The 24,911-nt window shown below is 43.3% G+C and overlaps 1 protein-coding gene across 5 annotated transcripts in view; it reads right to left on the reverse strand.

Moving 5' to 3' along the window:
- Positions 1 to 15,399: 15,399 nt before the first annotated feature.
- Positions 15,400 to 24,911, reverse strand: part of LOC137331188 (ubiquitin-conjugating enzyme E2 D2) — a 36,973-nt gene continuing 27,461 nt past the window's right edge. For 4 of the 5 annotated variants that reach the window (XM_067994816.1, XM_067994803.1, XM_067994823.1 and 1 more), the window contains 2 exons: positions 19,503 to 19,552; positions 15,400 to 16,235 (listed from right to left, as the gene is read on the reverse strand). In XM_067994816.1, the coding sequence (XP_067850917.1) occupies positions 19,504 to 19,552 (49 nt within the window). In that variant the 3' untranslated portion in view covers positions 15,400 to 16,235; position 19,503. The remainder of the gene's footprint in view (positions 16,236 to 19,502; positions 19,553 to 24,911) is intronic. The other variant, XM_067994810.1, reaches the window with a different exon arrangement.

Below are 24,911 nucleotides of genomic sequence, written 5' to 3' on the forward strand. Positions count from 1 at the left end.
CAGCCTGAACCCTGACCCCGCCCGGCCTCCGCGCCTGCGCATTAACAGCCCGCCAGGAGCCCCGCCCCCTACCCATCCCCCACTCCGGGAGCCCCGCCTCCACTCCCGCCAGGATCCCGCCCCCTCCCCACCGGGAGCCCCGCCCCCTCCCCACCTGGAGCCCCACCCTCTCTCACCTGGAGCCCCGCCCCCTTCCCACCTGGAGCCCCACCCTCTCTCACCTGGAGCCCCGCCCCCTCCCCACCTGGAGCCCCACCCTCTCTCACCGGGAGCCCCGCCCCCTCCCCACCTGGAGCCCCACCCTCTCTCACCTGGAGCCCCGCCCCCTTCCCACCTGGAGCCCCACCCTCTCTCACCGGGAGCCCCGCCCCCTCCCCACCTGGAGCCCCACCCTCTCTCACCGGGAGCCCCGCCCCCACCCTGCCGGGAGCCCCGCCCCCTCCCCACCGGGAGCCCCGCCCCCTCCCCACCTGGAGCCCCACCCTCTCTCACCTGGAGCCCCGCCCCTTCCCACCTGGAGCCCCGCCCTCTCCCGCCAGGAGCCCCGCCCTCTCCCCACCGGGAGCCCCGCCTTCTCCCGCCAGGTGCCCCACCCCCTCCAACCGTTACCGGGAGCCCGGCCTCTGCGATGAGGCGTACCAGCAGCTTTCGATGCTCTGCCAGTGAGCCTCTGGTCTTCCTCCATTGCTCCGTAAACTTCAGCTCATCCAATATTTTGCTGCTCACGTCCTGTCCCGTACAGAAACCCCACTCACCGCTCACCCCTGTCCTCATTGAGCTGTGTTGGCTGCCAGTCCCCAATTTAAAATTCTCATCCTCATAGCAACATGTTTAAATCTCTTCCTGTCCTGACCCCATTTTTTATTCATTCATGGGATGTGGGCGTCGCTGGCAAGGCCGGCATTTATTGCCCATCCCTAGTTGCCCTTGAGAAGGTGGTGGTGAGCTGCCCTCTTGAACCGCTGCAGTCCGTGTGGTGAAGGTTCTCCCACAGTGCTGTTAGGAAGGGAGTTCCAGGATTTTGACCCAGCGACAATGAAGGAACGGCGATATATTTCCAAGTCGGGATGGTGTGTGACTTGGAGGGGAACGTGCAGGTGGTGTTGTTCCCATGTGCCTGCTGCTCTTGTCCTTCTAGGTGGTAGAGGTCGCGGGTTTGGGAGGTGCTGTTGAAGAAGCCTTGGCGAGTTGCTGCAGTGCATCCTGTGGATGGTACACACTGCAGCCACTGTGTGCCGGTGATGAAGGGAGTGAATGTTCAGGGTGGTGGATGGGGTGCCAATCAAGTGGGCTGCTTTGTCCTGGATGGTGTTGAGCTTCTTGAGTGTTGTTGGAGCTGCACTCATCCAGGCAAGTGGAGAGTATTCCATCACACTCCTGACTTGTGCCTTGTAGATGGTGGAAAGGCTTTGGCGGGTCAGGTGGTGAGTCACTCGCCACAGAATACCCAGCCTCTGACCTGCTCCTGTCGCCACAGTATTTATGTGGCTGGTCCAGTTAAGTTTCTGGTCAATGGTGACCCCCAGGATGTTAATGGTGGGGGATTCGGCGATGGTAATGCTGTTGAATGTCAAGGGGAGATGATTAGACTCTCTTATTGGAAATGGTCACTTGCCACTTATCAGCCAAGCCTGGATGTTGTCCAGATCTTGCTGCATGCGGGCTCGGACTGCTTCATTATCTGAGGGGTTGAAAATGGAGATCCACACCGTGCAATCATCAGCGAACATCCCCACTTCTGACCTTATGATGGAGGGAAGGTCATTGATGAAGCAGCTGAAGATAGTTGGGCCTAGGACACTGCCCTGAGCAACACCTGCAGCGATGTCCTGGCGCTGAGATGGTTGGCCTCCAAGAACCACTACCATCTTCCTTTATGCTAGTGCTCTATCTCTGTCACCTCCTCCAGCCCTACAATCCCCCTGCCTTCAGAAACGTAGGTCCCACTCTCTGGTATTCACTCCATGTCCCTCACACTTTTAAGACACTCCTTAAACCCACCTCTTTGACCAACCATTTGTTCACCCTTCTTAATATTTCGTTCCTTGACTCAGCATCCATTTATTTCTGATTATGCCTCAATGAAGCACTGGGATCTTTTTCTTTGTTAAAGATGCTATGTCAATACAAGTTGTTTGAACTCTCTCTGCACCTTAGATATGGGGATGATGCCTAAGGACTGGAAGATTGCAAGTGTTATACCCCTGTTTCAAAAAGGGGAGAGGGATAAACCCGCAATTATAGGCCAGTCAGCCTAACGTCACTGGTGGGGAAAATTTTAGACAGTAATCCAGGACAAAATTTAAATTGGCACTTGGAAAAGTATAGGCTAGTAAATGAAAGTTAGCATGGATTTGTTAAAGGAAAATCATGGCTGAAGAGATTAGAAGTGGGGGGATCTCAGGATAAGGACTCGGCCATTTAGGACTGAGATGAGGAGAAATTTCTTTACGCAGAGGGTTGTGAATCTTCAGAATTCTCTACCCAGAGGGCTGTGGATGCTCAGTCGTTGAGTATGTTCAAATGTAAGGAATCTTACAACACCAGGTTATAGTCCAACAGTTTTATTTGAAAATCACAAGCTTTCGGAGGCTTTCTCCTTCGTCAGGTGAGCGACGAAGTGACTTCACCTGACGAAGAAAGCCTCCGAAAGCTTGTGATTTTCAAATAAAACTGTTGGACTATAACCTGATGTTGTAAGATTCCTTACATTTGTCAACCCCAGTCCATCACCGGCATCTCCACATCATGAGTTTTTTCAAGACTGAGATTGATAGATTTTGGACACTAAAGGAATCAAGGGATATGGGGATTGGGCGGGAAAGTGAAGTTGAGGCCATGATCTTATAGAATGCTCCTATTTCATACATTCTTTGAGTAACTTGATTGAGTTCTTTGATGAAGTAACGGAGGGGGTTGATGAGGGTAGTGCGGTTGCTGCGTATATGGACTTTCAAAAGTACCACATAATAGACTTGTTAGCAAAATTAAAGCCCATGGGATTAAAGGGACAGTGGCAGCATTGATACAAAATTGGCTAAGGGACAGAAAGCAGAGAGTAGTGGTGAACGGTTGTTTTTCAGACTGGAGGGAAGTATACAGTGGTGTTCCTCAGGGGTCAGTATTAGAACCACTGCTCTTTTTGATATATATTAAGTGACCTGGACTTGGGTACAACGGGTATAATTTCAAAATTTGCAGATGACACGAACCTCGGAAATGTAGTAAACAATGTGGAGGATAGTAACAGACTTCAGGACAGAGAGAGAGTGGTGAAATGGGCAGACACATGGCAGATGCAATTTAATGCAGAGAGGTGTGAAGTGATGCATTTTGGTAGGAAGAATGAGGAGAGACAATATAACTAAAATGGTACAATTTTAAAGGGAGTGCAGGATCAGAGCAGGAACTGGAGGCACATACACAAACCTTTGAAGGTGGCAGAACAGGTTGAGAAGGCTGTTAAAAAATGATGTGGGATCCTGGGCTTTATTAATAGAGGCACAGGGTACAAAAGCAAGGAAGTTATGCTAAACCTTTATAAAAGACTGGTTAGGCCTCAGCTGGAGTATTGTGTTCAATTCTGGGCATCGCACTTTAAGAAAGATGTCAAGGCCTCAGAGAGGGTGCAGAGGAGATTTACTAGAATGGTACCAGGGATGAGGGACTTTAGTTATGTGGAGAGACTGGAGAAGCTGGGGTTGTTCTCCTTAGAGCAGCGAAGGTTAAGGGGAGATTTGATAGATGTGTTCAAAATCATGAGCGGTTTTGATAGAGTAAATAAGGAGAAACTGTTTCTAGTGGCAGAAGGGTCGGTAACCAGAGGACACAGATTTAAGGTGATCGGCAAGAGTCAGAGGTGACATGAGGAAACATTTTTTTTACATAGCGAGTTGTTATGATCTGGAATGCGCTGCCTGAAAGGGCGGTGGAAGCAGATTCAATAATAACTTTCAAAAGGGAATTGGATAAATACTTGAAGGGGAAAAAATTTACAGGGCTATGGGCAGAGCAGTGGGACTGATTGGATAGCTCTTTCAAAGAGTCGGCACAGGTAGGATGAGCTGTACCTACTATACTTCCCTCATGCTCTCTGAACCTCTGTCTTGCTCCTTGCCTCCCGTCATCCTCTTTCCACCTTACCCTCAATGTTTCCCTCTTCCTCACTATTGGCCCTCATCTTTTCCCTTATCCTCTCCCCTTCAACCTCCCCTCTCTGTTGCTTCTTGCCTCCCTCAATTTTCCTCATCATCCCTTCTTCTCCACCCTCTTTCACTGATTCCCTTCTTTTCCCTTCACTGTTGTCCTGACCATTTCCCCCTTCCCTTAATATTGCCCCTCATCTCCCTCACCATTTCCCTCCTCCTGCTATTACTCCCTCACTATTTCCCTATTTCTTCTTCCCCTCTGCTCAGTCTTCCCTCTTTGTGGCTTCTTGCCACAATACCCAGGCTCGCTACTGTTCACTTTTTAAAGCAGTCACTGCGCTTAGAATACATTTCGGTAAAAGTTACTTAAAAGTTGAGTATTATAAGCATTTCAAAAAGTGAACAGCTGGGGGTTTTGCATCAGCAAAGAGCAGCCAGCAAATGCAGGGTGGTGGTGGAGAAGGGCAGTTAGTGATCTTGGTGTTTTCTGACCAAAAAATTCAACCAGTGAATAATGACAGCAGTAGTAATTTGATGCAGGCGGTGTGGGATAGATGATAAATGATACACACAGTGTGGGAGAGAAGAGGCTATTGCATTAATAGATCAGCTCTTCTCATAGTCTGCTTGCTGCCAGCTAAACTGGTTTAACCTGCTCGAGTTCCCAGGTTTCAGCTTGGGGTCTTGTTCCTGCAATGCTATTGGTAGATTTAGACTAAATCAAATCCTGGAAATTCAAAAAGGTAAAACCAGATAGCTAGCAGAGGAGCACAATTTTTTCATTTGCAAAACATGTGAAACAAAGAAAGCCTTGAATTTATATAACGCCGTTCATGTCCTCAGGACATCCCAAAGCGTTTACAGCCAATTAAGTACTTTTGAAGTAAAAACAGAAAATGCTGGAGTAGCTCAGCGAGTCAGGCAGCATCTGTGGAGACAGAAACAGAGTTAACGTTTCAGGTCAGAGACCTTTCGTCAGAACTTTTGAAGTGTAGGCACTGTTGTAATACCAGTTCGAGCACAGCAAGGTCCACAAACATCAATGAAATAAATTACCAGATAATCTGTTTAAGGTGTCAGTGAAGGGATACATGTTAGCCAGGATACTGCACACAACTCCTCTGCTCTTCTTTGAATAGTGCCATGGGATCTTTTACATCCACCTGAGAGGGCACACGTTTATAATGTCGCATCCAAAAGCTGGCACCTCCGACAGTGCAGCGCTCCCTCAGTACTACCCCTCCGACAGTACAGCACTCCCTCAGTACTGACCCTCCGACAGTGCAGCGCTCCCTCAGTACTGACCCTCCGACAGTGCAGCGCTCCCTCAGTACTGACCCTCCGACAGTGCAGCGCTCCCTCAGTACTGACCCTCCGACAGTGCAGCGCTCCCTTAGTACTGACCCTCCGACAGTGCAGCGCTCCCTCAGTACTGACCCTCTGACAGTACAGCGCTCCCTCAGTACTGCACTGGAGTGTTAGCCTAGATTTTTGTGCTCAAGTCTCTGGAATGGGACTTGAACCCACAACCTTCTGACTCAAAGACAAGAACGCTGCCCACTGAGCCAAGGCTGACACTTGTATGTGAATTTGTAATCGGCTGCCCGTGTTACCGACTTGCCGTGTAAGGGGCAGTGGGCACAAACCGATATCCCAACACTCGGGCTGTAGTTTGTTGAACCATCAACATACTATGTACCTCAGTTAATATTTTCTTCAGGTTTCTTGAAACAGAAAACAGTGTCCACAAGGAACTACCTATACTTCAAAAACTTTCATCAGTTTATTCTCAGTAGATATCGAAAATGGATGCAAGCTATTTCTTGTGAGATTTCCCCTTTTATCAGGTTTTTTTTTAAAATAGTGCAAAATAACTTTGCAACAATACTTAATAATATACAAAATGACAGTATGTTATCTTGATAATCGATTACTAATCTTTCATATAACAGATGTTAGAATCATTAGTCTTTCAGTACTGTTGTCAGCCTGACTACATCAATGTGTGAGAGACAGATATACACAAATGTTCAGAAATCCATCATAAAACAGAAAATTAAATGTTTACACAGATCTCTTATTTTGTCTTCTTTCCAATTTCATGATTGAACATCATACTCCAGTATGGGCAGTACTGTGTATTGGGGTTTCAAAAGTGGTAGGATGTATGTTCGGGTCTACACTTTTCCACACAGTAAGGTTCTGATCTCAAAGTTGCCGTCATGTAGTGGCACTGAGTAGAGGCTCAGTGCCTTGGCACAGAGAAGGGGAGAATTAGACATAGTGTTTCCCTCTGCCAAGCTCTTATGCACCTCTTAGGTGGGTTACTGAGCAGCATTGGTGGATTGCTGAAATATATCCAACAAGGGTCTGGACAGAGTAGATAGAGAGAAACTGTTCCCATTGGCAGAAAGGTCAAGAACCAGAGGATGTAGATTTAAGGTGATTGGCAAAAGAACCAAAGGCGACATGAGGAAAAACTTTATTACACAGCGAGTGGTTATGATCTGGAATGCACTGCCCAAGGAGGTGGTGGAGGCAGATTCAATTGTGGCTTTCAAAAGGTAACTGGATAAGTACTTGAAGGGAAAAAATTAGCAGGGCTACGGGGATAGGGCAGGGGAGTGGGACTAGCTGGATTGCTCTTGCGGAGAGCCAGCAGAGACTCAATGGGCCGAATTGCCTCCTTCCGTACTGTAACCAATCTATGATTTATAAGTCACAAACCCGTATTGCCAAACATTCAGACATTTGAACCCCATATACTTGCTTATAAACTGTTACATCTCTAACTTCTTCCAGTTCTCACAAAAAGTCATCAGCCTTAAATGTTAACTCTGTATCTCTCTCAACAGATGCTGCTTGACCTGCAATGTGATTCCAACTATTTATTTATTTATTATTGTAGCAATCCTCAAGTTCTCCACAGTTCTGCCAAATTCCAGGCTCCCCCTCTATAATAATATCAGAGCAAAGGACTCCCCTGCCATCTTGTCAAACTACAGAGACTTTCTTGGTCATTTACAACATCTATTGACTAATTTTACAGATAAGTTGTTATTTTTTCAGAAGTCAATGTTTTTATGTTCTAAATATTTGGACTCAAATCCATGGCAGCCACATCTAGTGTAAGTGGTGGGACGTGCCCATTGGGTTCCTTTGCCACTGGTGTTACTTGGAGTGGGTCAATGCTCCATGCCTTACATGGCCCCACATAATCCCTGCTATAAGACCAGGACCTAGCATAAGTTCCACCAGAATTACACTGGAAAGTGTTGAGATATGGATGAGGGAAGAAGAGAAACAGTGTGAAGACTGTTAGGGTTTAATAGTCATCCAATTCAAGGGAAGCAAGACAGATAAGCAATACTGGTCGAATACAAGTCGAAACATGTCAACTGACTTTCTATTGTGCAGATGCAAATAGTGTCACTCAAGGCTAAGGAGTTTAACTAGCTCTGTCTTAAAGATAGTCTCGTTGACTGTTGAATTACTTTGGGCACTTTTGACCGTGCTACTTGATAAATAATCAACAAAAACAGTCAAGGGAATAATCAATCAAGTACAGGGAAGTCACACTTCACTCTAAACAAGGACACAGTAATCTGCATAAGATCAAATTTGATGGGAGGAATATCACAAATAATTTAAGTAAGCAAAGATACAGCAATCTTTGTAAGGAAATAGCCGTTTCAAAGCCAACTGTTTTTGAATAGTGTTTTGAGTGTAACACAGACGCGTGGTCTGTGTGTGTTAAATAGGTTGCGGTGGGTGTGTCCAAAGCATGAGGAAAAATGGCATAAAAAGACCACACATTTGACTGTTAGTTGAGTACAATCCTAAAGGTGATATCTCTACTGTACCGAAGGACAGGCTGGAATTAAACCCGTAACAACATTTGTTCAACCGCTCTCCGAACTTAAAGGATAGACTTTCTTTTAATTAGATGATCACTATTCTGTTTACTACACGTATTCTTTAACATAAGGACGATGGATTTTCAGCTCCATTGGTTTTACCTGTATATGGAGATCTCCGTGACAAAAGAAAATATGGCTGGCAGCAGTTTGAAGAAATTACTAGCATGATTTGATTTATTTGCTTTGCGATAGTTGCTGGTTCCATATTTCTGATTTTGAATAATTTGATCATTCTTGTGTTGCTTCCTTATTGCGGACAGGTAGAACATGCTACCAGGTTAGTCATTGGAAGCGGTTTTTGATTGTGTGGAAAGACTGGAACCCAGCCTAAGTCAGTGCATTGGCCAGTTATCGCAGGAGTACACTAAAAGAGCAGCAGTTTCAGCACGATGCCTTTTGTGTCAAGGCTTCTTCAGCTATAGTTTAAAAACAAAAGATTAAAGCTTGAGCACAAAAAACTTACATTACCTTCAAAGCATTTCCCCCATCCTAAAAGAAAATGTTGCATTAGAGGGTAAGAGGGGCAGGGTTTACAAACAGCAAGTTGTACAACAACTTGCATTTATATAGCGAATTTAACATAGTAAAATGTCCCAAGGCGCTTCACAGGAGCGTGATCAAACAAAACTGACCCTGAGCCAAAGGAGACAATAGTACAGGTAACCAAAAGTATGGTCAGAGGTAGATTTTGAGGAGCATCTTAGAGGAGAGGTGAAGAGGTTTGGTTGGGGGGGGGGGGGAAAGAGAATTCCAGAGTTTAGGACCTAGGAAGCTGAAGGCACAGCTACCAATGCTGGGACGAAGAAAGTGACAAGAGGCGACAGTTGGAGGCACGCAGACTTTCCAGAGGATTGTAGGACTAGAGGAGGTTACAGAGATAGGAAGGGGGCGAGGCCATGGAGGGATTTGAACATAACGATGAGAATTTTAATAATCGAGGCATTGGTGGATCAGGAGCCAATGTAAGTCAGCGAGCACAGGGGTGCTGGGTGAATGGGATTTGGTGAGAGTTAGGATACAGGCAGCAGAGTTTTGGATGAGCTTAAGTTTTGGAGGGTGGAAAATGGGAGGCCGGCCAGAACATTGGAATAGTCAAGTCCAGAGGTAACAAACGCATGGATGAAGGCTTCAGCAGCAGACAAGCTGAGGCAGGGCAGAGACAGGTGATACTATGGAGGTGGAAGTAGGCAGACTTTGTAATGGAGGATATGGGGTCGGAAGCCCAATTCAGGGTCAAATAGGACACCAAGATTGCGAACATTCTAGTCTAGCCTGAGACAGTGGCCAGGGAGGGGGAAATTGGTAGCTAGGGAACAGAGTTTGTGGCCAGGACCAAAGACAATAGCTTCAGTCTTCACAATGTTTAATTGGAGGACATTCTGTCACATCCAAGACTGGATATCTGATAACACGAAGGCATTGGAGGGGTCGAGAGGTTCCAAAGACCAGTGTTGCCGTCAATGTTAGCCTCCTGCTGATTACCACCTACCACCCTCCCTCAGCTGATGAATCAGTCTTCCTCCATGTTGAGCACCACTTGCAGGAAGCACAGAGGGTAGCAAGGCATAGAATGTACTCTGGGTGGGGAACTTCAATGTCCATCACCAAGTGTGGCTCAGTAGCACCACGACTGACCGAGCTGGCCAAATCCTTAAGGACATAGCTGCCAGACTGGGCCTGCGGCTGGTGGTAAGTAAACCAACACAAGGGGAAAAACCTACTTGACCTCGTCCTCACGAATCTACCTGTCGCAGATGCATCTGTCCATGACAGTATTGGTGGGAGTGACCACCGCACAGTCCTTGTGGAGACGAAGTCCCGTCTTCACACTGAGGACACCATCCAACGTGTTGTGTGGCACTACCACCGTGCTAAATGGGATAGATTCAGAACAGATCTAGCAGCTCAAAACTGGGCATCCATGAGGCGCTGTGGGCCATCAGCAGCAGCAGAATTGTATTCCAGCACAATCTGTAACCTTATGGCCTGGCATACTCCTCACTCTACCATTACCAACAAGCCAGGGGATCAACCCTGGTTCAATGAGGAGTGTAGAAGAGCATGCCAGGAGCAGCACCAGGCATACCTAAAAATGAGGTGCCAACCTGGTGAAGCTACAACACAGGACTACATGCACGCTAAACAGCGGAAGCAACATGCTATAGACAGAGCTAAGCGATTCCACAACCAATGGATCAGATCAAAGCTCTGCAGTCCTGTCACATCCAGTCGTGAATGGTAGTGGACAATTAAACAACTAATGGGAAGAGGAAGCTCCATGAACATCCCCATCCTCAATGATGGCGGAGTCCAGCACGAGTGCAAAAGTCAAGGCTGAAGCGTTTGCAACCATCTTCAGCCAGAAGTGCCGAGTGGATGATCCATCTCGACCTCCTCCCGAGATCCCCACCATCACAGAAGCCGGTCTTCAGCCAATTCCATTCACTCCATGTGCTATAAACGGCTGAGTGCACTGGATACAGCAAAGGCTATGGGCCCTGACAACATCCTGGCTGTAATGCTAAAGACTTGTGCTACAGAACTAGCCGCACATCTAGCCAAATTGTTTCAGTACAGCTACAACACTGGCATCTACCCGACAATGTGGAAAATTGCCCAGGTATGTCCTGTCCACAAAAAGGTCAAATCCAATCCGGCCATTGCCGCCCCATCAGTCTAATCTCAATCATCAGCAAAGTGATGGAAGGTGTCATCAACAGTGCTATCAAGCAGCACTTACTCACCAATGCTCAGTTTGGGTTCCGCCGGGACCACTCGGCTCCCGACCTCATTACAGCCTTGATCCTAAGTGTCCTAGGCCAAACCATCTTCAGCTGCTTCATCAATGACCTTCCCTCCATCATAAGGTCAGAAAAGGGGATGTTCGCTGATGATTGTACAGTGTTCAGTTCCATTTGCAACCCCTCAGATAATGAAGCAGGGCGTGCCCGCATGCAGCAAGACCTGGACAACATCCAGGCTTGGGCTGATAAGTGTCAAGTAACATTCGTGCCAGACAAGTTCCAGGCAATGACCATCTCCAACAAGAGAGAGTCTAACCACCTCTCCTTGACATTCAAACGGCATTACCATCGCCGAATCCCCCACCATCAACATCCTGGGGGTCACCATTGACCAGAAACTGGACCAGCCACATAAATACTGTGGCTGGAAGAGCAGGTCAGAAGCTGGGTATTCTGCGGCAAGTGACTCACCTCCTGACTTCCACCATCTACAAGGCACAAGTCAGGAGTGTGATGGAATACTCTCCACTTGCCTGGATGAGTGCAGCTCCAACAGCACCCAAGAAGCTCGACACCATCCAGGACAAAGCAGCCCACTTGATCGGCAGCCCATCGACCACCCGAAACATTCACTCCCTTCACCACCGGCGCACAGTGGCTGCAGTGTGTACCATCCACAGGATGCACTGCAGCAACTCGCCAAGGCTTCTTCGACAGCACCTCCCAAACCCACGACCTCCACCACCTAGAAGGACAAGGGCAGCAGGCACATGGGAACAACACCACCTGCACGTTCCCCTCCAAGTCACACACCATCCTGACTTGGAAATATATCGCCGTTCCTTCATCGTCGCTGGGTCAAAATCCTGGAACTCCCTCCCTAACAGCACTGTGGGAGAACCTTCACCACACGGACTGCAGCGGATCAAGAAGGCAGCTCACCACCACCTTCTCAAGGGCAATTGGGATGGGCAATAAATGCTGGCCTTGCCAGCGACGCCCACAACCCATGAACGAATAAAAAAAAAAGTAAGAAATCCTAGCACATTACATTCTAGCCCCAAGCTTCAAAATATGGTGACAATTATTACACTGACAGGAAACAGGATAAGGTGCATTGGAAGTTTTGTTCGTCCTGCTTCCGCTGCAGTCTGGCCTCTTTAGCTGTCACAGGTCCCAGGAACTTAACTCAGTCACCTGAAAGAGGCAGACCTGAAACACAAAAATGGCAAATGGATGGCTAAGTTTAACAACTGTGTTATGAATTATTTAACTGTGATGTTCATTTCATTACAAACCCTATTTTGGAGCACAAAGTCCTCAAGTTTGACAAAACCAGAAGCATTACCATAAATTCAGTGGCTCCCCTTCACATTTGTTAGTTATTTTGTGGCTGGCTGTATCACAAATGCCGATGGATAATTGAAAATTTTAGCACTGCCTTGGTACTTGATGGTTTTAATTCTGCTTGCTTCTTTGTAGGTTGTATAATAAATGCTGTTTTATGAATAACATTTAGCCAATTGGGTGTGATTAAGACACATTGGCCCAGGCCATCACCTGCTAGCTTTTCCACTAGTGCAGCTACACTAGACCTAGTTAAGAATATTTCCTGTCTTGTTCTGCAAACTCAGCTACAGGTCTGTTAACTTCTGTCTACACCACTTCCTTAGCTGCAGCACAGCCAGCTTCCCCTTGTTTATATATCAGACCTACTGTTTTATTTCAGTTTACACTCCAACTGTTACCCTGTAGTTAAGATGACCAAACCATTCTGAACACATCAGCTGGTAAGCCATGTAAAAGGGTGCCAGAACCTCCCCCCAGCATCCTGAGGCGGTGTCAGCTTATACCAGAACCACCAAGAGTGGTTGGATTTCCAGGGCTCCATCACCTGCAGGACAGGACTCAGTACAAATGCCATAAAATGCAGATTCTCCACCGTTTACCATCAACCCCACAGTGAATGGCAGAGTAAAGCCAGAAAAAGTCAGCCCAATGGTTAAATGCATTAAAAGATCATGTAAAATCCATGCAATTCCATCACCGTTGAAAAGGATCAACCTTATTCCACTTTGAGAACTCAGCTGGGCTTTTCTGGAGGTCCGTATCCTGGCTCTCAACACCGTCAATTGGCAACAGAATGTCCCAACTGTCAGCACAGCCACAACAGCGTCAACGACCACTGTCTGCTTCAACAGGGTCGAGGTTGCGCATGTTATACAAACGACAGAGACTGATCTTTAATAAGGTCCTGCCGAGGGAGGGAGGGAGGCAGGCAGGCACGCAGCCAGTCGGTATGGATCAGAGGCAGCATTCATATGGACAACATGTGCAATACAGAAGCAATTGCAAATCAAGTCAGCCTATACTTTGTGAAAAGTCAGAGAGAGATGGCATTGCATTATACTGAGCAATGCTGGTGAGATTGAACTTAATTTAAACAAGAACAGCAAAACTTCAAAATTCAGAACTGACCGGGAGCAGAAGTTTTCCTACTGTAACACTCAAACTGTTGGTAACGGCATAATTGGCGTTGGCAACAATTTTTCTTCAGATGTTTATGTAAGGGGAAGGGGAAGTTAGGAAGGGATGGCAGCATAATTAGATTCTATCAAACAATGTGGAACTGATTTTCTCCCTTCCTGGATTAGCCTATCCTAAAAGACAAAATAGAAGAATCTACTATCCACATCCAATGAACAGTGTAGCCTAAAAGACTGAGCCTCATGTTGGATCCTTTGGACAAATATCTGTTCTATATTAAGTGAGTGATCTCCTGATTCTACAAGTATTGTATTTACAGTGGCACTTCCGGGTGTAATGTACACGACAGCCACCCCCACTGAGCACAGGAATCCCAAGCATCACTCTTTCAGATAAAAATTGAAGTATCCCTACGTTCTCCAATTGAAGAGGATAAATCTGAAACCCTTCTCCTCGAGCAAGAGGGGAAGGCCCAATGGAAAAATACAGAAGGCAAATAGCAGAGGAATCCCAATAGTGGACAGAAGTGCTCAGGTCAAACAGCATCCATCCAGAGATCAGTAGAGCAGCTGCCCACCGCATCCCCATCTGCCAACTTCATATAGTTTTCAAAATACCAAAATATCCCTGCTAACTTAACCATGTAGCATCGTTGGTCCACTGGGACGGGGGGGGGAGGGGAAAGAAATGTTATTCAAGCCAAAAGCAAATTGCTGGTATTAAAGATAAAAACATCATGATACTGGAAGAAAAGGAAGTTGTGTGATGCAGGAAGATCTCAACATTTAAAGTAAATGAAACCCAGCAACATCCAAGAACAATACTGTTTAGTCTGGAAAGCCATAGTTAGGGCAAGTGATTTATTGCAGCAAGTGATTTGTTGTTGCTGTCTCTGGGACTTCATGCAAAATTGCTATGCTGGAGCAGCAAATGACTTCACACGCAAGTGTAGAAATTTCCAGGATTTGTTGTGGGATGTTATGCTACAAATGAATTGCCCTAGCTATGGTACAACAAACCATTAAATTACCTTTTGCAAATCCTTTTCACTGCTCAGAGTTTCCTAGAAGGTAAAATACCTACAATCATCCATACAAGGTCATATTAAGTTTGGAACAAGTACTATCTACCAAATTACATTAAACCACAAACACAGTGACTGCTAAGCCAAAATAAAACCAGCCTGGCAAGTTATAGCTTCAGTAAGTTTTAAAGCTAAACATTTAAAACGTTTCAAATTGATGTAAAATTCATTTTTGCTAATAGTCCAGAATATGTTCTAGGCAGTTTTGAAACCCTCACTGCAGCTTCATTTTAGTAATATTTTAATTACTGTACCTTGAGAATTACACAGGTTTATATAAAAGTTCTCACGTTGCATGTTCTTGTACCAAAAATATCTGCACTTTGAAAAGATTGAAAATTGAAGCACAACTACTGATCTTCATAAGTAATTCTGTTCCTTCAGTCTCTATCCAATTAAAATGACACTACTTAGATTGTGAAAATTCAAGTGTGAAGCTGTGGGTGACTAGGTTTAAGATGGGGAAAAAGACATTTTAAATTACAGTTCCCAGCTTCAATCAGCCAAATCATTATTCATCAGATAGAACCAGCCAGTCTCTCAAGAAAGGAAACTTAAGCTATTGTTGAAACTAGCGACAATCCCACAATATAACTTTGAGCAAGTACATAAAATGGTTTATAGCAGCAACAGCAGTTTGTGACCTACATATTGTTTAAACAGTACAGGCTGCACTCCTGTTCCAACAAAGTTCTGTAAGCTTACATCTGCCAATTTCTGGAACTACATTTTTTAGTTACCAAAAAAAATCAATGTTACCATAACGTAGGCATGAACACTTGATCTAGACAATGTATTCCAAGAATCAAGATACAGCATTAAGGCATTTAAAACCACTGGTTAGAATTGTTTGGCAGAATATTTCAATTTGCACCATTACAAACAGTTTGGGGCTCCACCCCATTTTTACAAATAATCTCAAATGCTGCACACTGAAGACATCATTTAGTCATTTCAACATAGTTGTACCTTAAAAGAAAGCAAGTTGTATTGCATTCATTCAGGCCGCTCAAAAATTGGTTTATGCAACTTTATTAAAAGAAAAACCCAACGAATATGAACTATTAGTTGATCAGTCAGCCGACAGATTTGAATCATAATTCAGTGCCATGTAAAAGTGTTGTGGAAAACTGATTAACTAATAGCTGTAATTTTTTTTAAAAAGCAGTACTGTAAATGAAATTTACAAAATGATCTGACCTAGTTCTTTTGGGGAGGAAGATTAAGAGACAGTAACTTCCATTTCCATTCTGCGCAAAACCAACGAAAACCTTAAGTCATTCCTTTTATTAACATGCATAAAATACAGCATATATTTTAATTAATGCCGACGCTATAACGTTCTGTACCAATCCACCATCCATAACAAAGTTATGAGCATAAAGTAAATAAACTCAAACATCATTTTATCTGGGGAAAATAAAAGCTGCTGTCCCGACAATGCAGCAATCCTTTAAGGATGGAGTTTAACTGCTGATGCATCCAATTTCAGGTAAAAGTCAGCACTATTACAGCAATGAGGAATGCTTTTAGTCTCATAACCAAGTTATCGTGAAGGTATTGGCCACTTAACACATGCTCCATTTATAAAGGAGGTCAGAATTTCAGATGATCGATGAAACTACATTAGAAATTCAGAGAGCTGGTCTTGTCCAAGCAGGAGGTACTAAATTGCCTTCTCACAAGAGCATGTGGATGGGGGACGAAAGATGTGGTCTTACAGGGGGGCAGCCAAATAGGAAAACCAAATATCAGTAATTTAAAGTTTATTCCAGCTATAATGTAAGATATTTGAACTCCAAGGTATCACATTGCATATTTCTGAGTCCATTCCCGGGCTATTCTGTTATACCTGCAAGTAGAAAGAAAGATACAATTTTACATTTTGATCAATTTGAATGGAAGACAGACACACTATATACACACCAAGTCACAAAAACAGAGCATATTTAAAACACCAACATCTGGTACAATTGAGGGACAGAGAATCAATCTTCCACTGTTAACCATGAAGTTACACTTTGAAGCAGAAGGAAGATTAAGGGTATCAGAGTACGATCTTGTGCCTCCAATACTGGCTTGAGGTGTAGCTCGAAGCCAGGACCATGACAAATGGTGCATGTTCTTGGGGAACAAGGAAAAAAGCAAGGGATTAAGAGGGCACCAAAAATGAGGGGTTGAGAGAAAGCCCAGACTACCAAACTGAAAAGTGAAATTTACATTTCAAAACAGATGATCAGAGCCATTTACACACAGAAGCACCAAAGCTTCATTACAGCCAGCAGGGCACTTTCCACTACATGCAAACATGTAATGCTTAAAATCAGATGATTATGCAAGGCTACCTATAAACTATTCTCTTAATCCCAACACACATTTCCAATGATAATCCTTCTCCAAGAAGCAGGCTTCCATTTTCATTCTAAATTCTTCTTTTCCCACTCATCATTTAACTCTTATAAAGCCCCAATTTATCCAATACTGTTCATAGGTCCATGGAAGCTCGTCATCCTTATAAAAGGGAATACAAAAAAATTGCCAACCAATTGGCAAACCTTCTCAATCCTAGATTCCAATCAATCTCTGGGAACTTGTGTCTCCATTTTGACCACTGTTATGACCAATGCAGTTTCTAAAATTTTGACTTGTTCCTCTAAAGCACCAAATGCACAATCCTCTGCATTCTCCCTCCATCTTCACAGCGTTGAAATAAAGATACTGCTGTGATTTATTCTTGCACGTGACCTCAAAATTTTGGAACTCTTTACCTCTCCTACAATCTGCAGGCGTGGCTTTCCCTGAAGCATCATTACATTGGCACTTTAGTCCAGATCGTAGGGAAAGTGATGTCTGTGCAACAACTTCCCCACCACCGTAACTGCATCCTTAGGCAGAATCATAAACCCACAGAAACATAATTTTTTGCACCAGAGACAAGGGAACAAGCAGAGGAATGCTGATTCCCCCACCCCCCCACTAAATCCACCACATTTGCCTGCTTCTCTCCTACTTTTCAATCTTGGTGTTAAACTGTTACACTATCAGTCTTGGCAGTTCACCTTGGTTTTTCGAAAAAGTACTTAGCTGCACACTATCTAAATTTGAGGGGAGAAAATGTTCACCTGTCCCTCTCCACCAAAAGAAAAGTGATCTCCAAGGCTACTTACATTCATCATGCCTTCTCAGCAGCACTCGGGTATAAATATCAATCAGAATTTCAAGTCCAGGCATCATAACCAATGTATGTTGTGAACTACATGACCAGTGACACAGGCAGTCCATACATTTTGTACCATGTGCATCAAATAGCACAACTATTTTTAACCAAATCAAGCTAACTGGTCAAATTCCAGTGTTCTGAAATCAAGAGACATTTCAGAAAAAAAAGTTTACTTTGATTAGAAGTTACATTATACTTCAAAAGCAACTGAAGTAAATCCAACTCACATTAATTCCACCCGACTGCCCATAACTTCCACAACACTGTCAAAAGTTTTTCACACCAGTACTTCACAGAAAATCCTAAAATAACAAGCTAGTATCAGGGTCCAGACATGTACTTTAGAGCCATCTCTAGAATATCCGCATACAATCAGGACCCAGACTGACTGACGTCACTAATTTGCCTCACCCTGTGCGATTCAGAAGATCCTAATTTGGCCAAAAGCCATTATAACCAACAAATGAGTAAAATATGGATCAAGACGAGTGAACAAAATTAATTAACTTGGTCATTCATGCTACTACTTTATACAAATGGAACGGCTGAACCAGATTCCATACATTATCCCATTTCTACACCACTCCCAATTGTTTTTGTTTCAGCTGCTTTTATTTCCAAGGTTGCAAAATCTTGCATTCCAGCCTCCATCACACAATTCTGATCTGCCACATTGAAAAGATTTGAATAAAGCACAAGGTTACAGCAGGGCTGGCTGAGACAAAGGGTTCAATACAACAAGCAAAACATTTCCTGTTTCAGCAAGGGCAGTAAACAGAACCATTGAAGTTTACAGCAAAGGAAGCTCCTGGGTCATATCCGTACCATCTTTCTGATAAAGTAATTCAAAACTAATCCTACTGCCCCATACTCTCCCCATCGCCCTATATCTTCCTCAGCTTCCAATATTTATCCAATTTTCTCTTAAAAGATGTAATAATCTGTCTCAAAAACTCCCTATGACAAAACATTCAACACTTTGACAATCCTCTGCTTGAAGAAATTTTTTTCTAACCCCTCTCCTTACTCTTACTGACAATTTTAAATTGATGTCCTCTCATAACTAACTCTCCAACCAGATGCTGTGGAAATATTCCCAACATCTCAAATCTTTCCTCGTAACTACGGCATCCCACCTCCAAAATTGTCAAACATGATTTGCTGACTATTTTTGATTAACCCATGCATTTTTAAATGTTCACTAATGTTATCTTGAATTATGGATGCTAAGAATTTGCCTACAACTAATCGACTAACTGATCTATTGTTACCCTGTTTATCCTTCTCATTGTTGAAAGCTATCCAGTGCGGGGGCCAATTATAGTATAGAGAACAGGATATGCCCATACGAGACCATAGGGAGGATTCTCAATTGTCGAAGTAGACTTCAAATAAATTTTACTAGTTATATGCACGTGTACAAGATCCACACAGCTAACGGAACAAAATAAAATGCATTGGCAGAAGTGGCATGCCAATACATGTACAGGTCATCAGCAATCTCCAAGCTGAACATATTTACATTTACTTTGATATACTTGAGAATTTACATTTAACTATTAAAATGTGCAGTTTTGTTACTAAAACACTAGTGGTCCACAGGACACAAGTAGCTCTTGATCCAGTTTTGCAGTCTAGCACTGCTATAGAACAGTGCCTAAAATATCAAGCATGCACAGATCCTAAAACTTTTCATGCAGTTATATATATATTATTCAGCAACTGAGAAAAGGCTGGTCAGCCTTAGTCCCTTCTTTCTCTACCACCCCATCAAAAAAACGTGCATCTGACAAGTTAGTTCATACCTGGTCACTCCATCCACCAGCATGCAGCAACATTTAGTATAAGAGAATCTTGCTATTTGTGTGCATTGAGCTTCCAAAGCTGCAAGCACCTTACCCTAGAGCATTGCATACTTTTCTGTCCACTCCCTTGCTAGTCTGTTATACCTATTAAAGTTGACAAGCACAAAATCAGACCTACAAATTTAAAAAAACTTGAGCTGTAGGATTTCCTCCAATCTCTCCCCACATATGAACGTGGCTAGTTTCAACTTAATTAGCAAGGTCAACAGTAAGCTTTTGGGCAACTAACTCATAGCTTAGTCTGCTTTTTAACAACTAGTACAACTGTACCATCAAACCAGCAATACAAGATAGTATCATGCAGTTCTGATGAAGGGTCATCGGCCTGAAACGTTAACTGTTTCTCTCTCCAAAGATGCTGCCTGATCTAGGGTGTTTCCAGCCTTTTCTGATTTTATTTCAGATTTCCAGCATCTGCAGTATTTTGCTTTTCTTTTATAGTATCATGCACATTTGACTTACAAATTATGTTTCCATACAGAAATGATTAATAAAAGGGTTCCTGAATTTGTTAAGCTGGTTACCTTCACACTGCGTTGTACAAAGACGACGGGTGCCTTTATAATAAATCAACCTACATTTTCCAGTAATCAGCTTAAGGAACACAACTCCAAAAAACCAGGGAAATATATGGAATATATAAAAATGCAAAAGTGGGATAACAGGTTCACTCATTAAAAACAAATCCTGATCCTGTGGCTGGAGGCAAGGTTCCAGACTGCCAGAATATCCCATCTCTCCCCCACCAAGGGACAAATGCTCATTATGACCATACCAGGTGAGGAGGGGGGAGGAGAGCAGAGAAATGTTTGTGGAATTATAACCCTTTCCTCTCCCCAACCATAAGTTATTATCCTTACTCCCTTTACAACTTGCAACAAACTGCAAATGATGTCTCAACATAAAATGTTGCTCTGCAAGCAAATCAAGTTTATTTACACTTTCAGCTTTTCCAGCAAACCTGGATGAGGAGCTCAAGATAATTTTCAGGGAAGCATCTCACTGGTGATTAAAATGACACACTGGAATGTTTGTTGAAGCAAAGTTTTATAAGTTATCTAAGACATGGCTCCGAAGGCAGCTCGTCCTGCAAGAGGAATGCAGGAAATAGGAGAGGCCAAGAAAACAATCCATAAGATTTCTCTCAACTCCATGTCTCAAAAGTAAATCAGTGCAATTCCAATCTGGGAGCAGGGGAACAGCTTTCTCAAGACAATCTTAATGCCTATATAAAAAGGCTGTTTTCATCCAATTTTTACTTTCCTAGGCAGTTAGGAAAACTCCCACGGTTCTTGAAATAGCCAAGAAACTCAAAGCCTCACAGGGTGAGGAGACACACTCTGCCACCCGTAAACTCCTACTGATGCACAAATTATGAATGATCAGAACACAGATGCGATTGCAAGCTCTCTCAACTCTTGTGGGTAAACAGTTGAAGCCCTGGCTTCAGAGGCAGGCTGGGGCCTTCAAATAAAAACTTAAATGAAAGTATTACAAGAAACAATTCAAAGGATACATTTAGTGCAATCTTTATTTTTTTTTAAAAATTGTTTAAAGTTCTTATTTTGAACATTAAACATTTGGAGAAAAAATGGCAGATTTTCAGAAAATTCTAAATTGAGGGATCACAGTGGTCTGACTGCAGAGTGAAACAATTTTACATAGGAATTTATGTCCACATTTGTAATGGGGGTAAAAAGAGACACATTTTTAATGTATCTGATTACGGAGAGCAATGTTGCTATACATCTTAATAGCAGTACGTCTAGAAAACTAGACAGTACTTTCCACTGGAAACATTCAATGTAGAGGGAATAAACAATTCAAAAGATTTACCCAGATCCTTTATGTAATTTTTGAGTAGGAATCTTCTTTTAACAGAAGACACAAGTGTTTCAGGCTGCACTGTAAACCTTTGCAGGGTATTGGTGGCTTCAATTTTCATTGGGAGTGGAGAGCAATCGCAAATAAAGTACAGGATCTACCCTTCACATGTGCCCAATTCCAAAATGCTCAGTGTAAAACTAAATTTTTCCCAGCAAAATAAAAGTGCTTTAGGACAATATCAGTTTCAATGCTCCATCATTTCAAGAGGTGTACAAAATCCAAATTCAGTATCAACACATGGACCTGTAAATGGAGTGAATAGCAGCACCACATTCAATCACAGGTACATGCCCTTTTTGACATACACCAAGTCTCACAATGGCACCCATAACCATCTAAGCTGTCCAAAGACATCAGCCAGCAAAACACCTATCAGTGGTGGATGTAAGGTCCACTGCCTCTGGCTGGTGACTTAACAGTTCCTTGGATGTTGTAGCTCCATCTGTAATGAAGTGGATCAGAAGTTATGCGGCGTTACTCCAAAGCACGGGCCAGTTTCTTCAGCATACTAGCAGTTTAAGGAGAGAGTCAGTATATTAAAAAATAGTCTGGATATGGACGACCACAGTATGCAAGTGAGGGGAAGGAGGGAGAGAGGAAGGAAGGAAAAGAGCACGAAAGAGGAGAAAGATGGAGGGGGAAAGAGGGAATGGAGGAGAAAAAAATAATAAAAATGTCTCTCGCTCTAACAGGAATCAGAGGCATTTGGCTCTGAGACCAGAACTTCACTATCAGGTATTTTAAGTAAGGACAGAACTAGTCATCTAGACTTCATATGACCCAGATTTACACCTCATGGCAACTTTTAACAAAGCATTGCGAGATTCCCCCACCCAAGAACTGCAGCAAGTTAAGCAATCCCTTAGGCTCAGTCTCACTGGGGGGTGTCTTTTAGTTTCCTTCGAAAACCACAATCATTCAAGATAAATATTGGTGATCTCATGGGGACCAAGTTCCTTGGAAAATAGCTATATAAACTAAGCACTAACTGGATTGCCTGTGGGCTACACTGGCAAGACTGAACACAAATGGTTGAGAAGTCAAAGGCCAAGGAAAAGTTTGTAACGAATGAGCTGGCAGATGTAATGATTTGCCAGTGAGTAGGTGAGACAGAAACCGTTGCACCTTTTGAGCGGAGAAAGGAACAGAGCTAGAGGAAGTGCCCTGGGAAAGAGCAGAACACTGGGAATTAGTTTGGCATTGCTCTAGCTAACGGTCTGCACAGATTTGATAGGCTGAATGGCCTCTGTCTCTGCTGTAAACATGGTTTTAAAGTCTATGGTTACTTTTAGCGTAGCCCACTGCGTAGACTATTTGATAACTTGATTGTAAATGGCCAGTATGACCAAATATAAAATTCGCACTTTCAGTTGTAGGTACATTATTAGGATTAACTGCAACCTACAATCAAAAGTTGGAATGTTGAGTAGAGATTTATTTGGTGCTAACAGTACATCCCCTTTGTAAAGCAATATCCAGTCTCGACTTCTCTGCTTTCAATCACTGCCCAGCTTAAGGCTGGCAACAAACCTAGATTCATGAAAAAGATCCAAAAATTGATTTGTTAAACAGGTACCAGCTACCTATTTTTACAATGATTTGCATCTATTTAGCATTCCTCACGGCAGAAAGATGTCTTTGAAGTCTTTACAGAGTGGAGAAGAGTGTGTACACCAAGCAGGAGAGGAGAACCAGTAGAAATAGAATTAAGACAGGCTGAAAGAGCAAGTAAGCATTTAAGGTTTTTGAAAGCAGGGAAGGAGTAGGCAAAATTTAACTACAGAATTGAAACTCATGCAATATAAATTTGATCGTGTTCAAATCCAGCATTTTCTGTTTTTGAATAAGGATGGTCTTACGCCCTTATTCTTGAAATTGTGTCTAACCTCCACAGGTGAAATGCAGACACAGAACACCAATAGCCTATTAATTTATGCTATTAGAATATAAGAATTTTAACAAAAAAGGCCATTAGGCCAAACAAGCTTTCTTTTTAAAGAAATCAACCACACCCATGTATATAAAAAATTGTAGAATCCCATTTCCCCTTAGCATACCTTTTTCCACGTGCAGTTCAAATATCTGTGTACTTCCAAGAATATATCTTCATTTTCATCCCCTCACATTTATCTTAATCACATATAATCGGTCCAGCCAAGTCTTTTCCATGTGTTGGCCAGTCCTAAATTTGAATATATATACTGTTCTCTTTTTGGTTTAATTGTCATATTCTGCATTTGCCTTTTCTATACTATTACGCACACAAACGGCTCTGTGATGTTCAGTTATCTCCTTTCAAGGGTAAAAAGCTCAAGTTTTTCTGATCTTTCCACATAACTTAGTTCTCCAGCACTAGGGATTAGTCTTGATCCTTTTCTCTGCACTGCCTCCAGGGCCTGAATGTCTCTTGCACCTCAGTGATCAAACTGTACTCAAATAGAAAAGATTAATCCAGAAGTATTTTAAGTTAAACCTGGATTGTAGGACAAGGTGTCATGGGTTTTCTAGGAAGGATACTGGAGGCTAAAACTCAATAATTCAAGAGGTTCCTTTAGAAGGCTGAGCTAGCTACTTCCTTCAGCTGTACCTTGTGTCATCTATAGCACTGTATAGTGTAAAAGCACAAGTTCCAACTTGTACTCTGATTATAGTTCAACATTCTATTTACTTGGAGGGTTGCTCCACTGCACTGATTGGACTAACGATATAAGAATGAACTTGCATTTATAGAGCGCCTTTCATGACGTCCCAAATCGCTTTACAGCCAAAGATATAATTTTGAAGCGTAGTCACTGTTGTAATGTAGGAAATGCGGCAGCCAATTTGCACACAGCAAGGTCACACAAACCGCTCAATGGCCAGATCATCTGTTTTAGTGATGTTGGTTAAGGGATAAACATAGGCCAGAACACCAAGAACTCCCCTGTTCTTCGAAATAGTACCCGGGAATCTTTTAATCCACCTAAGCAGGCAGATGGGGCCTCGGTTTAATGTCTCATCGGAAAGAAGGCACCTCCAACAATGCAGCACTCTCTCAGAACTGCACTGGAGTGTCAACCTAGATTGTGTGTTCGAGTCTGTGCAGTGGGACTTGAACCCACGACCTTCTGACTCACAGGTGAGAGTGCTACCAACTTAACCACAGCTGATACTTGTTATGCTATATGAATTTAAGTATTTTGTATTTCTGGGTTCTGACAAGTTTTAAAAAAGGGGACCCTGTACTGTTAATTTCTGATCTGTAAGAAGGCTGGAACAATCCAGTCAAGGGTGAACACAAATCAGGAGTACAAGTCAAAGCTCTCTCCAGAAATTCAACTGTACCATCGACTGTATCAGAACTACCAAGAGTTCAACATGGGAAGAAAAGTGACTTTAGTCAGTGCAGTCTACCCAATTAATCCAATTGCAGATTTTCATCTAGAAGCATATTCTGCATAGAACACCACCGACTGCATATTACATCATCCACACTCACAGCAGCAATAGGCCACATGCTACTGGGAGAGGTGGTCTTTTGTGATATTCCAAGATGTTCTGCAAACAGAGGCACCCT

The sequence above is a fragment of the Heptranchias perlo genome, chromosome 1 (genome assembly GCF_035084215.1).
Source record: "Heptranchias perlo isolate sHepPer1 chromosome 1, sHepPer1.hap1, whole genome shotgun sequence".
In the NCBI taxonomy this organism is placed as follows: Eukaryota; Metazoa; Chordata; class Chondrichthyes; order Hexanchiformes; family Hexanchidae; genus Heptranchias; species Heptranchias perlo.